Genomic DNA, 21,954 nt, shown 5'->3' on the forward strand with positions numbered 1-21,954 from the left:
GTTACATACTGTGCTTTGTAGTGTCCAGTGTTTCTTTAATAGATATATCAGTATGTAGATTCAGAATGTCTAAAGACGCGAAATTAGCACCAGATAGTATAACGATGTTTTTGGTTTTGTTAGCAATTTAAATGCTGTTGTTTATAATCTACGTTTCTGAAAATTGTACTCTTGGCTCATTATCTTGTACAAAGCTTGTTTCAGATTTGTGCCAGATGCTTCTTTCACATTCATCATACTAGTCTATTATTGAGGCATGTCTGTAACATAACATAACATGATGTTCGTTGAGTGTCGCAGGATCTAATTACTATCTGTTTTAATTCCTGGTGGTTATTCTTTAAACGTCTGCTGCTCTTACGTCTTGCGCAGAATTACGATCTCATTCAAGTACCGGTGAGTACTTTGATTGTTGATAATACTTCCAAATAACACACCAAAGCATGTTACCCTAATTTACACAAAAATTTTCTAACCTAACACCTACAACTATCGTTCTGTCTGTATCATTTGCTGTTTTCATTATTTAGTCAGATGTCAAACTTTCCTGGGGTTTTAACTGCACCATCGCATAATTAGATGCTTGGGGTAACATCTGAAGTTTAGCGTAATTCCACTGCGTGATGACTAAATCAATGAGGAGCCATAATCATTATCCTCTGAGTCGATTTTATCGTTTGTCGTACATCTATTTCTGCCTCTATGTCTGATAAATGTTACTATCAGGCCTTACGTCACATCATGAATTAGTAACAGATTATTTCCCTTTGATGGAGAGTGCGTGGGCATTAATTGCGAGCTAATGCGTGATTAACTCACCGTGTGGCTGTCAATCTAGGAGAAAGGCAAAACGAACAACGAACGATGAGTTATAACACTGATTAGTATAAGTGACGTGAGATGATTGTTTAATAATTTACCAACAGACTGTGACAATCTGGCGAGCAATCTAGTTAAATCCTTCGGACGTAATTACCTGTGCCTCCAAAATGCGCTTATGTTGATGTACTAAGGCTAATGACCTTTCGAAACAATCATGGTCGAAAACTTGCCATGAGAAAGGTGGCGCTGCCAAACCCCTAGTTTCACGATTATGTATCCGCCAGTCTTAATGAACATGATTTTTTAATTTTTTTGACCTTTTACATGTCACCAGCAGATTTTTAACTACGGCCCACAATTCTGCCAACTGTTTTCCGTGGATCTAGTTACTAACGATACACCACTATTACGTTGGCAGCAAGTAGGCCAATGGCAGCAAGACTCTGAGACTGTTTACGATACAATTACACGATCATAACATCTGATGCTGAGGTGGTTCACGTCAACTGCCCGTCGCTTCCCCTGTCAAGTGGAACAGTAAGATGAAGACAATGCATGGTGTGCCCTTGGAAGTATCTGTCTCGATACTACTTAAAGGCGTAAATCATTAGTTAATTAAAATTTATCATGGGGATGCAAACGAGAGGAAACGGCCGTACCACAGTCATAATAATCAGAAGAGCCCAAATTTAATTCATTAATATAAATGTATTATACAATGAAGACTTACGAGCGAACAATTCCTTCCGGCTGTGTACTGAAATCTGGAGGAGAGTGTGCACTAGTATTCACAAATGGTTCTACACGCGATCAACAACAATACATTACAAATAAAACTTACAAAAACAAATTACCGAAGGAAGTATAAGGCTTAGACGAATGAGAGAGGCAAATAGTAGAAATGAGGAGTAACAAAGAAGCATGATGGCCTGTCGGCAGTAGTATACCGCACTGTACTATACCGCACTGTCCAGGAACATTAACATGACCACCTATCAAACATCTGGATAACCACCTTTTGCAGTGCAGACCTCTGGGAAGTCTGCGGGAAGAGGGTCATTGAGCTTCTGGAAATAACAGACAGGAGTGTGGAGCCAGGTCGACTTCAGTAATATGGTCAGCTACCTTTGGCTTCTCAGTTGAGGAACCATGCAGCACGATCGAGATGGTTCCACAGATTCTCCATTATGTTTAATTCCCGGGAGTCCTGTAGCCTGGGAATCACAGCAAACTGATCCTGGCGCTATTCGAATCACGCACGTATACTGCGAGCTGTATGACACGTCGCATTGTTCTCCGGGTAAATGCCATCTTGCCGAGGAAAAACGAAAACGCATGTAGGGGTGGTCACCGTCCCCAAGGATTGATACAAACTTGTGTTGACTGTGCGGCTGGTCCCGGCGGAGGTTCGAGTCCTCCCTCGGGCATGGGTGTGTGTGTTTGTCCTTAGGATAATTTAGGTTAAGTAGTGTGTAAGCTTAGAGACTGAAGACCTTAGCAATTAAGTCCCATAAGATTTCACACACATTTTTTGACAAACTTGTGTTGATCCATTGTGCGTTCCAGAATGACGAGACCGCACAGAGAAATGCCACGAAAACGTTCCTCCGCCTCGATCCTTCCGATGATTGTTGAAGGGTGCTTTCGTACGTTGCAGGACGTGCACGCCAACGGACTTCTGTCCGATGAAGCGTAGAACGCGATTGCAGTTATGGCGTGCAAATTCCAGCCTCCGTCGCCGATAAAAAGTAGACGGAATAGTTGCATGAAACAGGCGCCTACTGCCGAGGCCCACACCCAGCAACGATGACAAACTTAGCCGTTTCGGCAATGCTTCCATCCTTGGCCCGAAAGTCAATGATTGTGCCCTTCTGTTTTCCGCATCCCGCCGATACGTATTTATATACTTGTACATCTAGTGCTGCCATCTACTACCTGTGAGTGGTTACTGCACGTTGACGTTGAACATAGGTGGTGGTCACATTCTATTGACTGTACAGTGTGTCACGGTGGCCGACGATTGTATTCTAATTGCGTGAATAATGTGCTATTTTCGTTCAGCAAATAATAAGCGTTATACTCGTTTCTCAAACGCTCTCATTAATGCGACAGGTGTGTGGTGTCTTAGACCCAGACTTTGACTAATATGACGCCTGCGGCCAAGTCCTCTGTGATTAACGCTGACTACGCGAACACCACGTGTAGACTGCTCCAGGACACCGACAAAAGTGCACTTGAGTGACAACGCTGGATCCTTTAAAATATGGGTCCCAACAATAAAGCAGCAGACTATGAAGGTAGACACTATTTTCTATCCCCTCCCTTAAAACACCATTCCCACAAAAAGCTGTCCTTCTGACAAGCAAATTCTGAGGGAACCATCCAGATACACTATGTGATCGAAAGTAAAGACATGAACATTATTGACCATATCTGCGATGCCATGCAACGTCCTGTTCAGAAGCGATCTCCACCCCCTCGTACTCTTACGGCTTTATGGACAGCCATGCAGGATTCATGGTATCAGCTGCTTCCAGCACTACTTCAGACTTCAGTCGAGTCCACGACATGTCGTGTTGGGGCATTTCTGCGGGGTCTCGGGGACCCGACACGATGTTCAGCAGGTGTGCCAGTTTCTTCGTCTCTTCAGTTGGAGTTGTTCGATATTACCGGATTGTCCCCAAACAAGATTTCTGCGAATGCCACGGTACAAACAGACGTGAATGTCCTCAGTAAACAACACCCAGTGTCACTCCTGGGATGTCCAGTTCTGCATGTTTCCTTGCCCATCTGTAGCGGAGTCCATAATGTATGGAGTACGCCGTAGTGTTCGCCTTGGTCGTGTCGTCTGAAGATACGGGTCATGCAATCCTCTCCTAACAGTCTAATGCGTTCTGCTGCTTTTTCAAACACCGAATTCAGTTTGTAAACAGTTAGCCCACGGTTCCATTGAATCGTACTGTTCACCTGTCGAACGTGGTTGACTTGTGCAACGTAAGTTCTGATCACAATGTCAGTTGGAACCGTCCCCGGTCCACGTGAACTCGTGTAATATATTCACTCTCCTGTTCCACAGACGTCTGTATTGCGTCCATGATTTTGCTTTATTTTAAACTGAAATGCTGCAATCTGTTCTAGTGTGATCCGTAACCCGTATTTAGCCGCCATGGTGTTATGTATATGTTTACAAACATCGTTAGAGGTGATCTTCCGATCAGTACAGTAACAGTCACATGAGCAACCCACCTGCACGACATATCGCGGCGACGTTGATGTGTGTATTTTCTACATTACCATTTCCATGTAGTCTCTTCCATGTAACTCAGTCATTTCTCCTTTTTTTGTTTGTTGAAGCCATTATGGACCTTTTTTATATTGAAGACGAAGTGTAAAAAGGTTCTTATAAATTGCCCCTGAAAGGTTTTGAAACAAGTTCATAATCCGCATTCTTCTCTAAGTCTCCCAGCTGAATAGTCTTTTCACAACAGAAAAATCCTATATACAGCCACCGGTGTAATGAAAGGTAACGTAAACTTTCTTTCTCATTGCATTTCAGTAGACGATGCTGTGTCTCCAATCGTGAATGCAATAGTGCGACTTGCATCGTCTTTGATAGTGCCTTCAAAGACCGGTTCTAGTTTAGACGGTGCGCGCTTCGTCACTTAACGGCGAAAGGGGTTGGCAGCCCTGGAAGTGCCTTCAGAATTGGCGGCAACCACAGCGACGGCACTGGAATATTCAACGGCTGTCGTGAGAAGGGACAGACTTGGGGAACTGGTTGCCGCTTAATCGTCATAGACTGATGTAGTAGTGGTCTCTTATCAATGCACTTGAGCCGTGGCGAGCTGGCGCCAGTGTTATTTTGTTCATGTATCGTTGAGTTCGATTGTAGCTGAGCTAAGTTATCTTTGATTTTCGTGTACCTTATCTTCTGGGTTGGCGGGCGAAGCGAGTCGGTTGTTAGCCTACACCGGGTAACCCTCGAGATCTCGTGACACTCGCGGGGAGACGAGTGTCTACCGCGGGAGAACGAGCGCGATGGCCGTGACACGTTGTGGTGTGAAATTGGTTGGGCGTTTTGCCAACATGGGCAGCTTGGAGATACAAGTTCTGTGTCTTCGCTGGGAACAAAATTTGAGTGGAAGCGGTGAAGCTGTGGAACCCACTCCCTCGTATTGTGTGCCTGATGTGGAGTAAGTCGTAATTGTTCGTTCAGTGACCCACTCAGAGATTTTAAACTCTATTATTATGGTGAGAATTTCATAGTCGAACCTTAAGACGGCGTGGAAGAGTTCAGTTGGCCTAGTCAAATGGAGGTCGGTATTTGAAAATTTTCTCAGAATCAGATGACTTCATGTTGCCGTTTTTAAAGCCTGCACTTTATTAATACAGTTGTCCATGTGTAAGTAAGTCAAAGGTTCCGTCAAGTGTTTCTGTGTTTCAGAGTTATTGGAATGTCTTTGTGATTACGGCAGAAGCTTTTGATTGTGACAGCGCCTTGACGGGGAGTGAAATGTCATCCGAGGTCTAGGCTTGGCAGTGTTTAAGAATCTGGCCACAACCGGAATTGTTCACGTATCACCTTCCAAAGTTTAGTATTTATCTTTCTTCCGTCAAGGCGGGTTAAGCTGGTAGATAGATACACTGTATGTAACCTGTTTGTATATGAACTTGTTTTCTTAAATATTAAGGGCTAGCAACTGGCTAACCTGAAACTGCATATAATCTGCTGAGTTCCTTGTGCAGCTTTTCGTAGTAATTTTTTATTAACACGCCTGGGCATGTGAACATTTATTTTTTAAAGATCGGTGTTTCTGTTGTAAGTTCTTTTTTTTTATTTAAGTGATTCTATCATGACATGTAATGGCATGTTAGGTTCGCACTAGTTGTCAAGTGTTATTAAGTCACCTTTTACCTGTAATTGTTTTCATTATATCTATTTTGAGGGAAGTCCTATATGAGAGTTTGAAGTTCTCAAGTTTATCAGTAACCCAGTTTTCTTAATTTGGAATTGTTTGTTAGAGTGCTCAGTACGTTGGGTTTCTAATTGTACTTGCAAAGTTTTTATCTATTGGCACACAATTGATAATTGTCAATTTTTTAAAAAGAGATAATGTCCATGTACTGTCTTAATTATAAATTGTGACTACCAACCATGATTCCATTCCGCTTCCTCTGTTATGGTATTTAAGATATGCTGTGTAAGCTTGGTACGATTAAGGAATCATATGTCACTTGGTAACAGAGACAGAACGGAGGCGAAGGTTTGTTTACCCTATCCTATGGTTGGTAGTCGTGGCTTAGTAAGTTGTAGAATTGTCATCATTGTGTTTTGAGACTCTTCTGCCTGTTTCAGGATGTTACGTACCACGAATCTCAGAGCTTGCCCCGGCATAAGTAATTTACTGAAACAGCAGTTGATGTATGAACTCCGTGTACGCGGGCTGCCTGTAGGCGGAAATGTGTCTGATTTGGTGGCCAGGCTTGGTGCGCCGGTTGATATTCCCGTCGCCCAAGCGACAGACAAATGTTCAAATGTGTGTGAAATCCTATGGGACTTAACTGCTAAGGTCATCAGTCCCTAAGCTTACACACTACTTAACCTAAATTATCCTAAGGACAAACATACACACACACACACATGCCCGAGGGAGGACTCGGACCTCAGCCTGGACCAGCCGCATAGCGACAGACATCGTTAGCGAGGTGACTTCTTGTCGAATATCAAAACAGCTTTAAGTGATGTAGGTCGTACAATTGAATTTCGGGTGTCTACTCAGCCGACGTATAAACATATTTGTTGCGTGCAGGCGCATGTAGCCCATAACTGTTTATCGGATATCGCTTCAATCGATCTCAATAATGCAATGGGTGCTTTCCGCCATAAGTAGCTTGGTGTTGCCATAGGTTTGCAGTCACGGGCCGTGGTGCTTGAGTTAAGCGAGGGAGGTTTAAGTGCTGATTCTGAGACTGAAAATGTGAGTGAGATCACACGCGTTAAGTGTAACGAAGAATGTTTGAGTTTATTTTCCAAGTTTCGTAATCTAATTATGAATATTTTGAAAGATATATCTGTCTTGTATATCGAAAATTGAGCCAGTTTCATTCCTTCCTGTGGTTTTTAGTGCGTCTCCAGATAAACGCTGATGCGTTGCATGTTCCGCAGTGTGTCGTATTAGCATTATTACATCCGATGGCTAAGCGTGTGCTTAGTAGCATGGTAGTCGAGGGACTGGAACAGCAGGGGACCTTAGTTCAGCTCCGTCAGCGTATTATTAGTAGGAAACTATCGGCGGTCATGCGTGTTGCATTAGAGCGGGAATGTTACTGCAAGGTCCAAGCGTGTAACGAAACCTTAGCGCAGTATTTTGAAAGGGCTCGCATGGCCGTAGTGGCTTTGGATATGCGTCTGTGCGATGTTGATTGTATCGAACATATGATGGAAGGCATGCAGGTAAAGGACCGCGCCAGGTTGAACCTTGTACAGCGCCCTTGCTCCTTGGAACAGTTTCAACATTTGGTTGATTCTATTCACGCTACTTCCTGGGCGGATGAACAACCTTCCACCACACAAGGGAAAGTGTATCTGAGGCACAAACGTGTAATAACTCCATTAATACCAGTTCTAATTCAGTAGTTCGGCGTTGCTACCGTTGCCTTGCGGTCGATCATTTAGTATGGGATGGTCCGGTACTTAGAAACCTTCGTTCAAATAGCTGACGCCAGAGGATGGGAAAAGGGGGTGTGTTTAATAACTGGCCAGTGCATTGTAAAGCCATTCAGGCGATGCATGTTCCGGCGCTCCCTCTTCGCTGTGCTAGGATAGGACAGCAACCAGTGTGTGGATTGTTGGATTCGGGTAGTTCCGTTTCCTTAGTTGATTATGAGTGGTAAATAGAATAGACATTTGTGCTGGTTTTTGTCTCCGCAGTGTCCGGTTCAGAGATGTCGGGTCGCCGATGGGCGAGAGTTCCCTCTAGTAGGGAAAGCGTGGGAAATAAATTCTCATGGCCTCATAGTGGTGTTAGATACGGTTTCCTTGCTCGATTTGCACAATTTCTTTACCTGGTTTGCTGATGCTAATATGTTCACTATTTTACATCTTAATCAGGCGTATTACGAGTTCCCCCTTACGGAGTCATCCAAGCCTGTGACAGCGTTTTGTACAGATTGGAATTTGAGTTCAGCTGGGTCCCTCTTGGGTTGGTCACTGGTGCAGCTGTGTTGTCCCGTTTGTTGGATGTAGTCTTAGGGGTCATGAAGTTCCTCTGTGTCTTTAAGTACACTACTGGCCATTAAAATTGCTACACCAAGATGAAATGCAGATGTTAACGGTTGTTCATGGGACAGATATATTATACTAGAACTAACATGTGATTACATTTTCAGGCAATTTGGGTGCATAGATCCTCAGAATTCAGTACCCAGAACAATCACCTATGGCCGTAATAACGGCCTTGATGCGCCTGGTCATTGAGTCAAACAGAGCTTGGTTGGCGTGTACAGGTACAGATGCCCATGCAGCTTCAACACGATACCGCAGTTCATCAAGAGTAGTGACTGGCGTACTGCGACGAGCCAGTTGCTCGGCCACCATTGGCCAGACGTATATATATATATATATATATATATATATATATATATATATATATATATATATATATATATATATACTTCTCCTTCATACAGAAGGTGTGTATTTGACAATTGAGAATTAATGATATTCATCGATATATTGCGTAGTTGTTAATCAGAAGGGAACTTCCGAAAAACTGGATACGAACCTGCATTTAATAATCCTAAAGCTCCATTACTTCTTCGTAACGTTAAACTTCATCAAAGCGAAATATCAGATTGATCTGAGGTTTCCCGACTGATTATACAACGCTCCCAAAATTACGAGGCATTTTATTTGTACAGATTAGCAGACTGCCGCAAAGCACGAGCCTGCAGAGAAGAAGAATCATCGCCTGATTTCATTCTAACAAGTAAAATTTCAGAATCATTTTGAGTGACAGAGCTATGACTGTGTTTCCTATCATGAATGATTGATTGCTCGAAAGAATTGAGAACTACATAGATAGGAGGAAAAAATTACACTGGGAAAGGAAGATCACAGTTTTCTTTGTTCAGTATCTCCGATAACGTTGAAATAGCTGGTATGTCTACCTTCCTTCCTAATGATAAGAGTGCCAGATAATGATACGCCCCAAAAAAACAGAAATATAATCACTGAGAATGTATTCGATAACATTAGGATAGCACTTTAGAGAAGTTTTTGTATGTTCTTCCTTCTGATTAAGGTGTGAGGGTCTTCCACCCCTCACTTATGTAATTAAACGGAGCTCCTACAAGCGTCCTTTCAATGTTACTTATCATATAGATATTAGTTTCGGTGATTCAATACACGTTCTTCAAATTTTAACTGACGCCGATTGCCATCAATGGCCACCATCTATGAGCTGGTTTCTGTGGACTGTAACTACGATGTTGTGTCTCCAGCCATTGATGCTTGGAGACACAACATAATTTTAACAATGTACGGAAACCAATTCATAAATCTTGGCCACAGATGAAATCGTGTATACGATTGGATTTAACCGGCCCCCCACCCCACTCAGTGTCAGTTAAGGCCGGAACATGGTGTACTGAATCACCGAAACTGCTAGCCAATATAATAAGTAACATCAGAAGAGCTGTTGTAGGTAATACATTTTTACACACATTAGAAAAGTATTATACTAGCACACAGTGTCTCTTATACACTATCTGTTATCCTGAGAGAGAGACAGCTCTGTTAACTATCACTGTTTCTCGCGAAATACCCAAATAACAGATAAGAAGTTACGTAAGATATCAGTAACATATAACTGTGATGTTCACATGACAGCTCATGTTCATTTATTGCAACCTGCTAACAGGGTGACTGCTATTTAAGCCTCTGAAAAGCACCTATAAGATGATGACATTTTATAGTACACACAAATATGTCCCAACGTAAATCACAGATAGAAAAAGGAGAGAGAACCACAAATAACTTAGTAAAATTTTTTTTTGGTTTGTAAGTTTAAACGGCGATCTACAAAAAATGAACTTTTTTTTTCTAGAAAATGTATAAGGATAACATTTAGTCTTCAGATTTTGGTGGTATCATTGTTTTACAGACAAAAACGATTTACTCAAGAACGCAGTGACGAGGTAAGGTAGTTTTGCCGATTGTAGTCCTTTTTGTAATAGGAACCACGCTGATAACTATGTGTGTCATTATTTAATTGTAGAAGCACTTAATATTTAAAACATTTATTTGGAAATTTTCCATGGTTAATTTACATCGAAACAATTACTGGAAGTATTCTTCTGGTACACTCATATTCCTGTAGATGCCAGCAAGAAAGCTTGCCGAGGCCTTTGGCGTCCTTGTCCTCTCAGTACTGTTGAAATCCACGTGGTAGATACCGAATTTCACACTGCAAACAAGAACAGAAGCATATCAAATATCAACAGTTATTACTTTTGGTATTGACAGGTGGCGCACAACAGTAAGTCGGATTACTTCAGCCTATACTTCTCAAGACGACAACATGTTAGTACAAAGTGAAGTCATAGACGAAATACTATTCGCTATCCAGCAAGAAAAAATTTCGGTATTGTAGTTACAAACAAATTCGGCCTGATGGGTCAGGTGTAGAAAACTGGAAAGATTTTGTACTGTGTAAGAAGGAAAGCAGGAAAGATGACGTATAAGGCTTCGACGATATTGGAACGTCAAAGAAATGTCGGAAGAAACCAAACTTTTTTGCGGTAAAGAAGCCATTCTGAAACTTTCATTAGTTACTTATTGCATGGATTATTTACGCAATAAATCCTAGTAATGCGGAACGAGTCATTTTACATTTGTAAGTAGCCTGTTTACGTTTTTATGTTGGTAACGCCATGTAGCGCTCTATATGAAAATCATTGACTGTGCTGTGTGCAGTCTGTGGCTGGTGTCCATTGTTGGAATTTGCTATTGTTGTGTTGGGCTGTTGGCTGTTAACAGCGTGTAGCGTTGCGCAGTTGGAGGTGAGCCGCCAGCAGTGGTGGATGTGGGGAGAGAGATGACGGAGTTTTCAGAGGGGATGATGTGGACGTGGGTCCATCATAGACAGTAAATTTGTAAGACTGGATTTCATGAACTGATATTATATATATATAATAACTTTTGAACACTATTAAGGTAAATACATTGTTTGTTCATTTGCTATCTATGCCTATCAGTAGTCTGTGACTTCAGTAGTTAGAATCTTTCATTTAGCTGGTAGTATTGGCGCTCGCTGTATTGCAGTAGTTCGAGTAATGAAGATTTTTGTGAGGTAAGTGATTCATGAAAGGTATAGGTAATTGTCAGTCAGGGCCATTCTTTTGTAGGGATTATCGAAAGTCAGATTGTGTAGCGCTAAAAATATTGTGTGTCAGTTTAGTGATGATCAGAATAAGTAAAGAGCAAAATATCTGAGTACGTTCAGTTTTGCTCAGCTGCTTGAAAATCAAATAACGCAAGGGGTTTATCAGCGCAGTAATTCATGAATTTTTCTAAGGGGATGTTTCACAATCACATCGCAAATTGACCCTTTTAGACCAGAATTAATTCTGGTGGGAAGCAAATTACTCTTTATGCGGTAATGGTCTTACGTGATATGATTTTAGATGCAATATTTATACAAAAATATGTTTTCCAACTTGGTTTCATTCTACGGACTAAATTAACTTAGTACACTACTGGCCATTAAATTTGCAACACCACGAAGATGACGTGTTACAGAGGCGAAATTGAACCGACAGGCAGAAGATGCTGTGATATGCAAATGATTAGCTTTTCAGAGCATTCACACAAGGTTGGCAACGGTGGCGACATCTACAACGTTCCCAGATGAGGAAAGTTTCCAACCGATTTCTCATACACAAACAGCAGTTGACCAGCGTTGCCTGGTGAAACGTTGTTGTGATACCTCGTGTAAGGAGGAGAATGCGTACCATCACGTTTCCGACTTTGATAAAGGTCGTAGCCTATCACGAATGCTCTTTATCGTATCGCGACATTGCTGCTCTCGTTGGTCGAGATCCAATGACTGTTAGCAGAATATGCATTCGGTGGGTTCAGGAGGGTAATACGGAACTCGGTGCTGGATCCCAACGACCTTGTATCACTAGCAGTCGACATGAGAGGCGTCTTGTCCGCATGGCTGTAACTGATCGTGCAACCACGTCTCGATCCCTGAGTCAACAGAGGGGGCCGTTTGCAAGGCAACAACCATCTGTACTAACAGTTCGACGTTTGCAGCAGCGTGGACTATCAGCTCGGAGACCATGGCTGCGGTTACCTTTTAAGCTGCATCATAGTCAGGAGCGCCTTCGACGGTGTACTCAGCGACGAACCTGGGTGCACGAATGACAAAACGTCATTTTTTGGATGAATCCAGGTTCTGTTTACAGCATCATGAGAGTCGCATCCGTGTTTCGCGACATCGCGGTGAACGCACATTGGAAGGGCGTATTGGTCATCGCCATACTGGCGTGTCACCCGGCGTGATGGTATGGGGTGCCATTGGTTACACGTCTCGGTCCTGTACACGTCATCCAACCTCTGTTTGACTCAATGCCCAGGCGTATGAAGGCCGTTATTACGGCCAGAGTTGGTTGTTCTGGGTACTGATTTCTAAGGATCTATGCACCCAAAATGCGTGAAAATGTAATCACATGTCAGTTTTAGTATAATATATTTGTCCTATGAATACCCGTTTATCATCTGCATTTCTTCTTGGTGTAGCAATTTTAATGGCCAGTAGTGTACTATATACTCTTTATTGTAACAAATGATGAAATTATCATTCAATTATTATCATACAAAATAAGCAAAAGAATAGTCAATTATGCTACAAATTTTGCTTTGCTGTCTGTCAGACATTTTATGTCGCTGGGTACGTTATCAAAAATATTAGTTGCCGCATTGTGCGTCCCTCTTTGTGCTAAAGATAACCTTAACTATGTGTGGTAATGAACGTCATTTTTCCTTCTTGTGCTGTAATTATCTACATCATTGTTCCTTTTGAGCTAGAGTGGAAAGTAATTCAGAGAAATCGCGCAGAATGTAAAATTCTTGTTCACGACATCAAACGTCTATCAGTTCCTACCACAGGCACAAGTAATGAGTAATAACAAAACAGGAACTGTAATTTCGTTGTCTCTTATCACCCTCCAACACTGGTATCGAGATAGAGCTATCACCATCTCTCATCTCATTTGTATGTTTTGCCATCGTCACGAAAGACAATATACCCCATGCGTCCCTATTATAATGAACATTTGTGGACCACATGGTGGAACGTTTTTTGTGCTGGAATATAGCCTCATAAGCACGTTGATGGGAGGGCAAGAACTGATGTTCGGAGCTCTCCAGTTCAGTGCTCTACGGAACACATGCAAATGTCATAATGTGAGATTTCAGGACATACCTAAACAAGGTCCTGGCATTACTCTGGTGTGGACATACGTTAATCCAACGCATTCAATTATTCACTGAAGATAACCACGGCCAAACCATAACTGATAATGTGATAGCTAGCAACTACCTGTCTTCACATGCCCAAAGAACCACAAGTGTTAGATCTGTGGTGCATTGCAGCAGAGAATATTATGTTGTGCACAAAAACGGGCGAGATGGAGTTTTCGAACTGTATCTCTGCAAAAATCACAGAAGTTGGAGCAGAAAAGGCAATTTGTCCCTTTGGGTGGGTTGCTTTAGGCGTTTCCTTGCTGCAAGGTAAAGTTTATCAAAACAATGCTTAAAAATATCTCATACAGATAGTGAATCATCAGAAAAGTTATGTCAGTTTCCTAGTTTACGAGAGATGTCTACGAATTTGCTAAATGTGCTTATCGCTAGTCAGTGTGTGATCCGTCTCTCTTCACAGATAGTAGGTAAGTGATCCTCAGTGATTTCACATCACAGTAATTTGGCGGAAATTATCAATGAAACTTAGTGATATCTCTATGATTCGATGTAACCAACCTTTAAAGCCGATGTTTTATTTCATACTGCCTCGGTATATATGTGTTATGCGATAACACAAGTTTTAATCGTGCATTACGTTACCAAATTCCTTCTGACGTGACACTTCATCCTATCCCATTGTAACGTGAGGTAGTTTTCTGGAACTGTCCACGAGCAAAACAAATTTGTATAGATATTTTCACCGTTTGCAATGTTTATTAGAAGTAATGTGATGAGGAAGACATTTCATGAAGTCCTTCGTACACAACAGTTTATTACAGGAAGAATTCGTTCAAATCGAGATTGTTCCAAAAGGGAGTGCAGAGGAAATATTAATCTACAAACACACAGCTCTTGCATTACATGCAATCAGCATTGGACGATGCGGCGATAAATGTAGGCTGGATTGAACAATAATTATCAAGTCTAGTCTTTTCACATACAATGGCACATGGAACAAAGAGTCTACAGCGGACGAGGTACTACTCCCCACCTTCATTTTATTAGATAAAACGTCACATGTGGCTTCAAAATAATATCGTGCTTCATCGAACTGAAAGTTAAATTATATTGATTTCTTTACGGTGGCTGGGGTCTTCAGTGGAAAATATGTATGTTTAAAGGTAAAAAAATCATCATTCGTTTCTGAGCAATATGAAAAAAATCACAATAAATATATAATCGTATTACTTACTACATTTCGCATTCGATTTCTCACTCTATCCTGTTACACTCTGTTACGGACCATCTATATCGTATACTACACAATTTATTCCTTTGGTAAATGTTCCCACTTGCTGGACAATTTAACACGAGTTTCACGTCATCAACATTATTGTTCCTCTAAATATTCGCTGTCAGCCTCACACACTACCTGTCACTCTGGCACGTTGCATACCCATTTCATTACTCGTATACATAATTTCATTTCTAAGAGAAAAGTGCTTCTCGTTTCATTCCTTAGACCTTTTATTTTTACATTTATTTTCCAGCGTATGTTCTTTCAGAGATGATTAAGAGCACCCATATCCCCGTACACTCTAACATTTCATCTCAAAATTCAGTCTTTCTTGATTATAAACTGAATTCATGTCTGTACCAGAGAATTCTTCCTTAGTCAGTATTTCGTTCCTAGTTGTTTGACTAGCAGAGCTATTAATATGACATCTTTGCAAGTCACCCGACTATTTGCAACAGTATTATTTTCTTTCGTGATTTTGGGACGGGGTGTTTACTACCGCCAGGTGAAACCAATCACTGAATTGAATAAACACTTCTTGATTGTAACCCTTCTCCAGCATATTCCCCTTTGTCCCTCTTTCCCCCTCCGTACAATAATATTCTGTTTAATTAGGAGGGCAAAATGTGTAGTCATACATACAGGTTACCATCATACATGTATAAACGTCAGGAAAAGACTTCATCCACTGGTAACACATCAGTAATTAGTTACCCACCTTCACATTCACAACAATGCAAACATCTGTACTATCATTTAGAGTCTTTGGGACCGCTTAGATTAATCTAACAAGAGACATCTAGAATGTGCAGAGAGAAAGTATGGGATCTATAAGAATAGTTCAGCGTGTGATGTCAAGCATACGAAAAGAGAATATATGGGACCATTTACACTAGTCTAGCAGGGAGTACTGTGTGCATGCATAAAAATGTCGGCGCCAATGGTTACAGGCATGTTAGAATGCCAAGAGCATGTAAGACAGTTGTTGAAGGACCTTCATGGGAAGCAGCCATATAAAGTCGCTGGTATGTAAGAAGAATCTGTGTAGTAACATTCATGAACACACTGCCAGAAACTGAATATTCTTCAACTCTCTGCTTAGCAACCCTATAGAGATCGTACTGATGACATGACGCAAATAATATTTCATATAGAGTTATACAAACAGTCATTATTTAGTCATTCGATTCTTGAATGGAACGGGAAGCCACGTTAACAGCACAATGGAAAGTACAAACAGCAGCATTCTTCAGGTTCGCAGAGTACAGCTGTAGAGGAAGATGTGAAGGACAAAATAGTCTTCTTGCGATATTTAGAACTTTCATATGCTGTGTATACACTACACTACTTTTAACTGTCCAGATATTTTCCTTGTCTTTAGATTTCTCACGACTCTTATCAGTGAGAGCTCTTCCAAATTTAGGAATACTCTCTTACTTCAATGGTAACAGACCTGCATTTCCTCTTATAAACATATTGAAAAAGCTACTGACAGAAACTTGGAGGCTTATTCTGTTAGTAACTCCGTACCACTGTATCGAACCATGTGTCAGCCAAACCTAAGGTATGGCTCGAGTCGAGTTTGTGACTTATAACTTAAGTAGCAAAAAACCCCAAATAACCACCCTCAGCAACGAAGCACTAAAATAGGAAAGGCAGAAACAAAAGGCTTGTAGGCTTTCTGTATCTACCTTCAGTATATTAACCCTTTCGCTAAGGTGAACTTCTGTAGAAGTCGAGAGTGAATGTGCCGCCCAGCCGGTGGACTGCTGTAGCAGTTCCGCCTCGCGTAACATTTCTCCGCTTCACTACGCTCGACTTGTATGGAAGTTTGACCAATGCACCACTAGCGCTTTGTTCAAAGTCTGTAGTTAGCAACAGAGTCACTTGATGGCAGCTGCATTCAGTTTCAAAGCGTTAGTTTCGCTTGTGTAGCACTGCTCATTTCGCGCCTTGTTTCTAATCTGAAGTGCGGTGTTGTTAACGTCAGTTCAAAAAATGACTCTGAGCACTATGGGACTTGACATCTGTGGTCATCAGTCCCCTAGAACGTAGAACTACTTAAACCTAACTAACCTAAGGACATCACAGACATCCATGCTCGAGGCAGGATTCGAACCTGTGACCGTAGCAGTCACGCGGTTCCAGACTGTAGCGCCTAGAACCGTACGGTTACACAGGCCGGCTAACGTCAGTTAATTCCTACTAGAAGTGATATGTCAGATACGCTCTTTCTCTCAAACTGGGTAGTGACTGTGAAGATGGAAGCGAATCATCGTCCGAATCTGAAGATGAACATGAAACACCTATTGCAGCTGCTTTTACAGGAGATACACGTGCTACTCCAGCTGTTCCATTGACATCCCCAGACTTGGGTTTGTGCGCAGGCACGATACACAATATCAAAAACATGTGTGATTTGTGTAAATATTTTCCCGTATAAATACATAGTGTAAAGTCCAATAATAGAGATGACACTACGAGTGTGAAAGCAGGACAGAATGACACCGCGGTGAGCGCGAAAACTGCGCCGTCTGCGGGCACGGCAGGGCGGGTCTGGCTCTCGTCTACAGCGCACGGAGCAACAATCACGGCGCCGGCGTGAAAGGGTTAACAATAGTGTGTCTCTAGTTGCTGACGATATCGGTAGAAATCGGTAGTTTAATACGTTAAAAACGTTTAACGTGTCTGTGGAAGCAAGAACTAAGGAGGTGTCATAAAGGACTTCGTAGCCTGTTTGTTGGTAGTATGGAAAGACACTGATGTTTCATAAATCGATAGAAATTCAACTTAACATAGAGGACTAAATATGTCTCTAAATCATACCATACCATATAACGTCGACTTACCTGAAACCAGAATTCCACTCCAAGTTGTCCAGAAGGCTCCACGCTGTATATCCGATTACATTGGCCCCATCTTCGTTAATAGCTTTCAGCATTTCTGCCAAGTATTGCTGAAATAGAATATGATATTCTGTAAAGTGAATTATGAGATCAAACTAATGACGTTAACCTTAAAACTAATTTATTCCATTTAACGCAACCAGTAAAATGATTTGCTGGATCTATTCTGACTCGCCAGATATAAATAATAGATATGCATATTCACTAAAAATTACAATCGTACTTCGAGGCAGGTTAAAACCATAAGAGAGATGTCCTGACAGAACACATGTTGTGCAAGCACTTCGTGTGGCGTTCCTGGAGAGCTCTGAGCAGTTGCCTACAAAATGAAAATAATCCAAGTTTGGGACTGGATCTGGTGCAGAGTTTCAATGTGCCACCATGTTTCAGCTTCTACTATCAGTTGGGTATTATACGGCCTGCTGGTGTTCAGGTCATAGGGCATCTATCACCTTCTCCACACAGAATCTCTGGAACTAGCACAGAAAGAAGTCACTACATCACTCTTGTCTTTCAAAGAGAGACACAGCTACCTGTCAGGCAGCAGTGAGAATGAGTGGCATGTCGCCATGGGCAAAGCATTCTTATAGTGTAGACGTGGCTCGTTAACGATACCATGGGGCCAGAGCAACAGTATTACTTGTAGTTGTGAGGATATTCAGTTCAGCGCTCATGACCAGTAACTTAGAACTTTATTACAACTACATAACTTATATGAGACACAAAATTAAATATCATGTGAACACTGTGGATACCAATTATCTCCCAGGAAACATCGTGATAACACCGTGTACATCTCCTCTAGCCTTGTTAGCAGCCTCAGTTCAGCGAGAAACGTTTCTCCAGGCATGACGTGCTGTAGAAGATACTCATACACGATTAGAGCCTGTAGACGTGCCATGTTGTGGAAATGGTGACTGCAAGTTAATCAGCTGTTCCAAGTATCTCCCGACATTTTTTGTGGCATTAACATCGAGGGCGAGTTGAGGTGCAATAGGATGCCGCAGTGAACGTCAAACAAGAAACGTATATTTAAAGCCCTATGAACACTGCTTTCTCATCTCGGAAGATAAAAGTGTCAGGAGCATCTCATAACAGACATGTAAAAAAAAGGCGGAGGTTGGTTGCTGAGAAGAAATAATCATCCTAGTTCATGTTTACTGTAATGTGAATGAGTGGACTCAAATAACGGTACAAAAACCAGTCCCAAAGCATCACAGAGCAAACATCTCTCTGGAAGAATACCTTCAACACACTATGCGTTAAATGCCTCTTTGGGCTGTCAGGGCACTTGGCACTTAGCATCATTTAAAAGAAGTAAAGTCACTACTCATTGGATCACGTTGGATGCGTCCAGGCAGTCACTGCCCGGTTTCTGTTTTGGTGGGCCTACTGAAGAGATGTAGCCTTATGTGCCACTGTGAGCTATGCCTTTCCCCAGGCACTCTTTGCCTTTCCATAATGAGTAGTGGGGAGCATTTTGAGTTCATCATATTTCCCCAGTATTTCACTTTCGACTAATTCCAAAGAGAATTGACATTTTTTGGGATTTCTGCGACTACCTGTACGTAGTAATTTCCTGAGAGACATGTGATAGAAAGTAATATAATGCATGAGGACGATGTAAGTATTTTTAACAAGACTATCAGTGAAACCCAGCATATATCCTACAGCGTATGGTACTAGTGTTCGATGAACATTTCTCGCACCATCGAAACGCACAGTAACTCTTTAAATCTTTAAATATACATAGTACTGATCCCACACTTATGAGGAACACTCAGGAACCAGTCAAGCAAGGATTCTGTAAGCTAATTGCTTCCAAGCTAGTTCTACTTCAATTCTATCTCCGTAAAACCAAAATGAGCCCCATGCTACTTCAGATAAGGTGCTAAAAGGAATGAAACTAGAAATAATTTGCCGAAAACTTGTGCTGTAGGTACAGAAAGTCCAAAAACTATTGATTCCGAACTTCAAAATTCTTTTCCATAATCGCTCCTTTCAATTTCGCCTGCTGTAATGGCAGGGTTGGACAGACTGCCATGTCTTCATAATTACAGATTACACGTAGACAGAATCATAAATAACAGCTAAAAAAAAAAACGATTCCGTGCACAATACCATAAAATATAATGGAATTGCGATTGCCTTCCACAATAGTTCCATTGTACATTGATAACAGTACAGACAGACAACTGAGCGTTTGCTGTAAATACAATTCACTTACGCCATAGTAGCTGATACGCTCTTGATCATCCAGCTCTCCATAGTCAGCGTAACCATTCTCTGTAACGATGATTGGGTAGTTCGGGTACCTTGTAGACGCCCAGTCCAAAACTCTGCGGAAACCCCATGGCACAACCTAGAAAGAGAGAGATCAAACGAGCAGTATTAGATAAATCTTACTTCATAAATAATTAGCGTTTCATGGTAAGTGTTACGGTTCGGAAAACATGTCCCATTCCTGAATGAGACAGAAAACAAGAGACCTAGGGGCGTAGTGCAATATCCTGACAAGTGGCAGTTTGCCTTGAGCTTAAATTATTTGTAATCACAAACTTGTGTTCGCTAAATGCTCTCGTAACTTATGAAACATATCTGTCGAAAAATTTAAAAGGTTATACGAATTTTTTTGCACTCTTCTAACAATTTCTTCATAAACTATAAATATCAATATAGTTACTACAGTTTTCTGCACATAGTCCCATCAGTTCGGTATTGTCATGTAACTTTCGATAATAATGCTTGTTTACACTTTGCATTAAGACATGTACGCACCAAGAAATTTTTTCATAGGCAGACATTTGAAACAGTGTTTGTGTGTGTGTGTGTGTGTGTGTGTGTGTCTTACGGCAGGTACTTCGCTTTTTTGAACATTCGTTTTGTTTTTTGTATTTTTTCCTCATAATATTTATTATATAACGTAGTGAACATTAGAACATAAAATGCGCAAAATAAGTACGCCAGTTTCTAAATCACTTCATGCCACAGTTCGAAATTCGACATTTTTTTCACTAACTTTCTCATGGAGAACTTAGAGAGCATTTCCTAATGCTACCGAAGAGCAATTTGTTAAAAGAGAGATTCGGTACTACGCTCATCTCTAGCGCAAAGCCTAAAAAAACGGTGCCCCCATCCTTCGTTCTGCTAAAATAATAAAAGCGACTTCTGAGGAGTGTTACTTTCTGCTAAGTAATCGAAATGGCCTTGCATTTACTTCTGGGAAGCCTTAAGCCAGATTCATTCTGGGTAAACCGTGAAAATAGTTAAGGTGCAAAAATCAACGGTACTTTGGAATTGCTTCTGTTGGTACTTATGACGTAATGAGGCACAAAATCTGCAAATCGCTTGTGGGGTAACCTTGTGGCCCTACCGCACTGGGACACCACGGCAGCTGTGCTGGCAGCGCTCCGGTCGGCCGGTACGCCTGCTACCACAGTCCGTTCTCAGTACCGAAATGGACGCTACTGTGAAATACATCCCATCTACTGAACAGGCGCCAATAGCTGTTACAGTACGCATTTTAGATACCACTTTTACTGGCCTTTTTTCTTGTTTTCGCCCATACTGCCACCTCCAATACTGTCGTAACCAAAAATCTTGGTGTAGAAGAGAAATATTTCACAGTATCGAAGATGAACAATTGTGCATAGCTCTTAAGGTATGCATTTTAGAGCACACGTTTTCTAGATATTTTTGTTTTGTTTTGATCTATACTAGCACCTCTGTAAGTTGCCTACGCAACGATTTTGTCAAGAACAGTACTGGTAGAAATTTTCCACTGTCACAGGTATTCGAAAGACCAGGCTTGCTTACGTCAAACTGATATATTTACCCTTATCTATCACGTGTAAGAGTTTGTTCAAATGGTTCAAATGGCTCTGAGCACTATGGGACTTAACATCTTAGGTCATCAGTCCTCTAGAACTTAGAAATACTTAAACCTCACTAACCTAAGGACATCACACACATCCATGCCCGAGGCAGGATTCGAACCTGCGATCGTAGCGGTCGCGCTGTTCCAGACTGAAGCGCCTAGAACCGCTCGGCCACTTCAGCCAGCGTAAGAGTTTGTAACATGGAATCACACTGTGTGCATAAAAGAGATTTCAGATGTTTTATTTGAAAAGTAATTAATTATGAAATTAAATTTAATATCGCAAACATATACTTGGAACAAAAAGTAAGAAACCAGCCTTATATATTTACATTTTTATCTCTTAATTCAATTTCATCTGAGGTCTTAGATCCATTAGCATCAATTGCTGCAGCAAGAGATGCAGCTGTGCTATTCGGTCTGGAAGTAGCTTTTAAGGAAAACTTTCATATGCTGGATGGAAATGTTGTTTATCTGTGTTTTAAATTCTTGTGATTGGAGTGGATCATCAGGAACAAGCTGTGAGGAGCCTGAAGATAGACAATTTCCACTACCCCCAACCACACAGCGTCCGGATAGT

General features: G+C 41.4%; 1 protein-coding gene across 1 annotated transcript in view; it reads right to left on the reverse strand.

The window, feature by feature from the left end:
- Positions 1-10,106: 10,106 nt before the first annotated feature.
- LOC126281473 (myrosinase 1-like) overlaps positions 10,107-21,954 on the reverse strand; it is a 73,234-nt gene continuing 61,386 nt past the window's right edge. Inside the window, exons 9-11 of the mRNA XM_049980469.1 lie at positions 19,725-19,859; positions 17,441-17,547; positions 10,107-10,289 (exon numbers count right to left, since the gene is read on the reverse strand). Of these exons, the coding sequence (XP_049836426.1) occupies positions 10,163-10,289; positions 17,441-17,547; positions 19,725-19,859 (369 nt within the window). The 3' untranslated portion in view covers positions 10,107-10,162. The remainder of the gene's footprint in view (positions 10,290-17,440; positions 17,548-19,724; positions 19,860-21,954) is intronic.

Source organism: Schistocerca gregaria, chromosome 7, assembly GCF_023897955.1.
Source record: "Schistocerca gregaria isolate iqSchGreg1 chromosome 7, iqSchGreg1.2, whole genome shotgun sequence".
In the NCBI taxonomy this organism is placed as follows: Eukaryota; Metazoa; Arthropoda; class Insecta; order Orthoptera; family Acrididae; genus Schistocerca; species Schistocerca gregaria.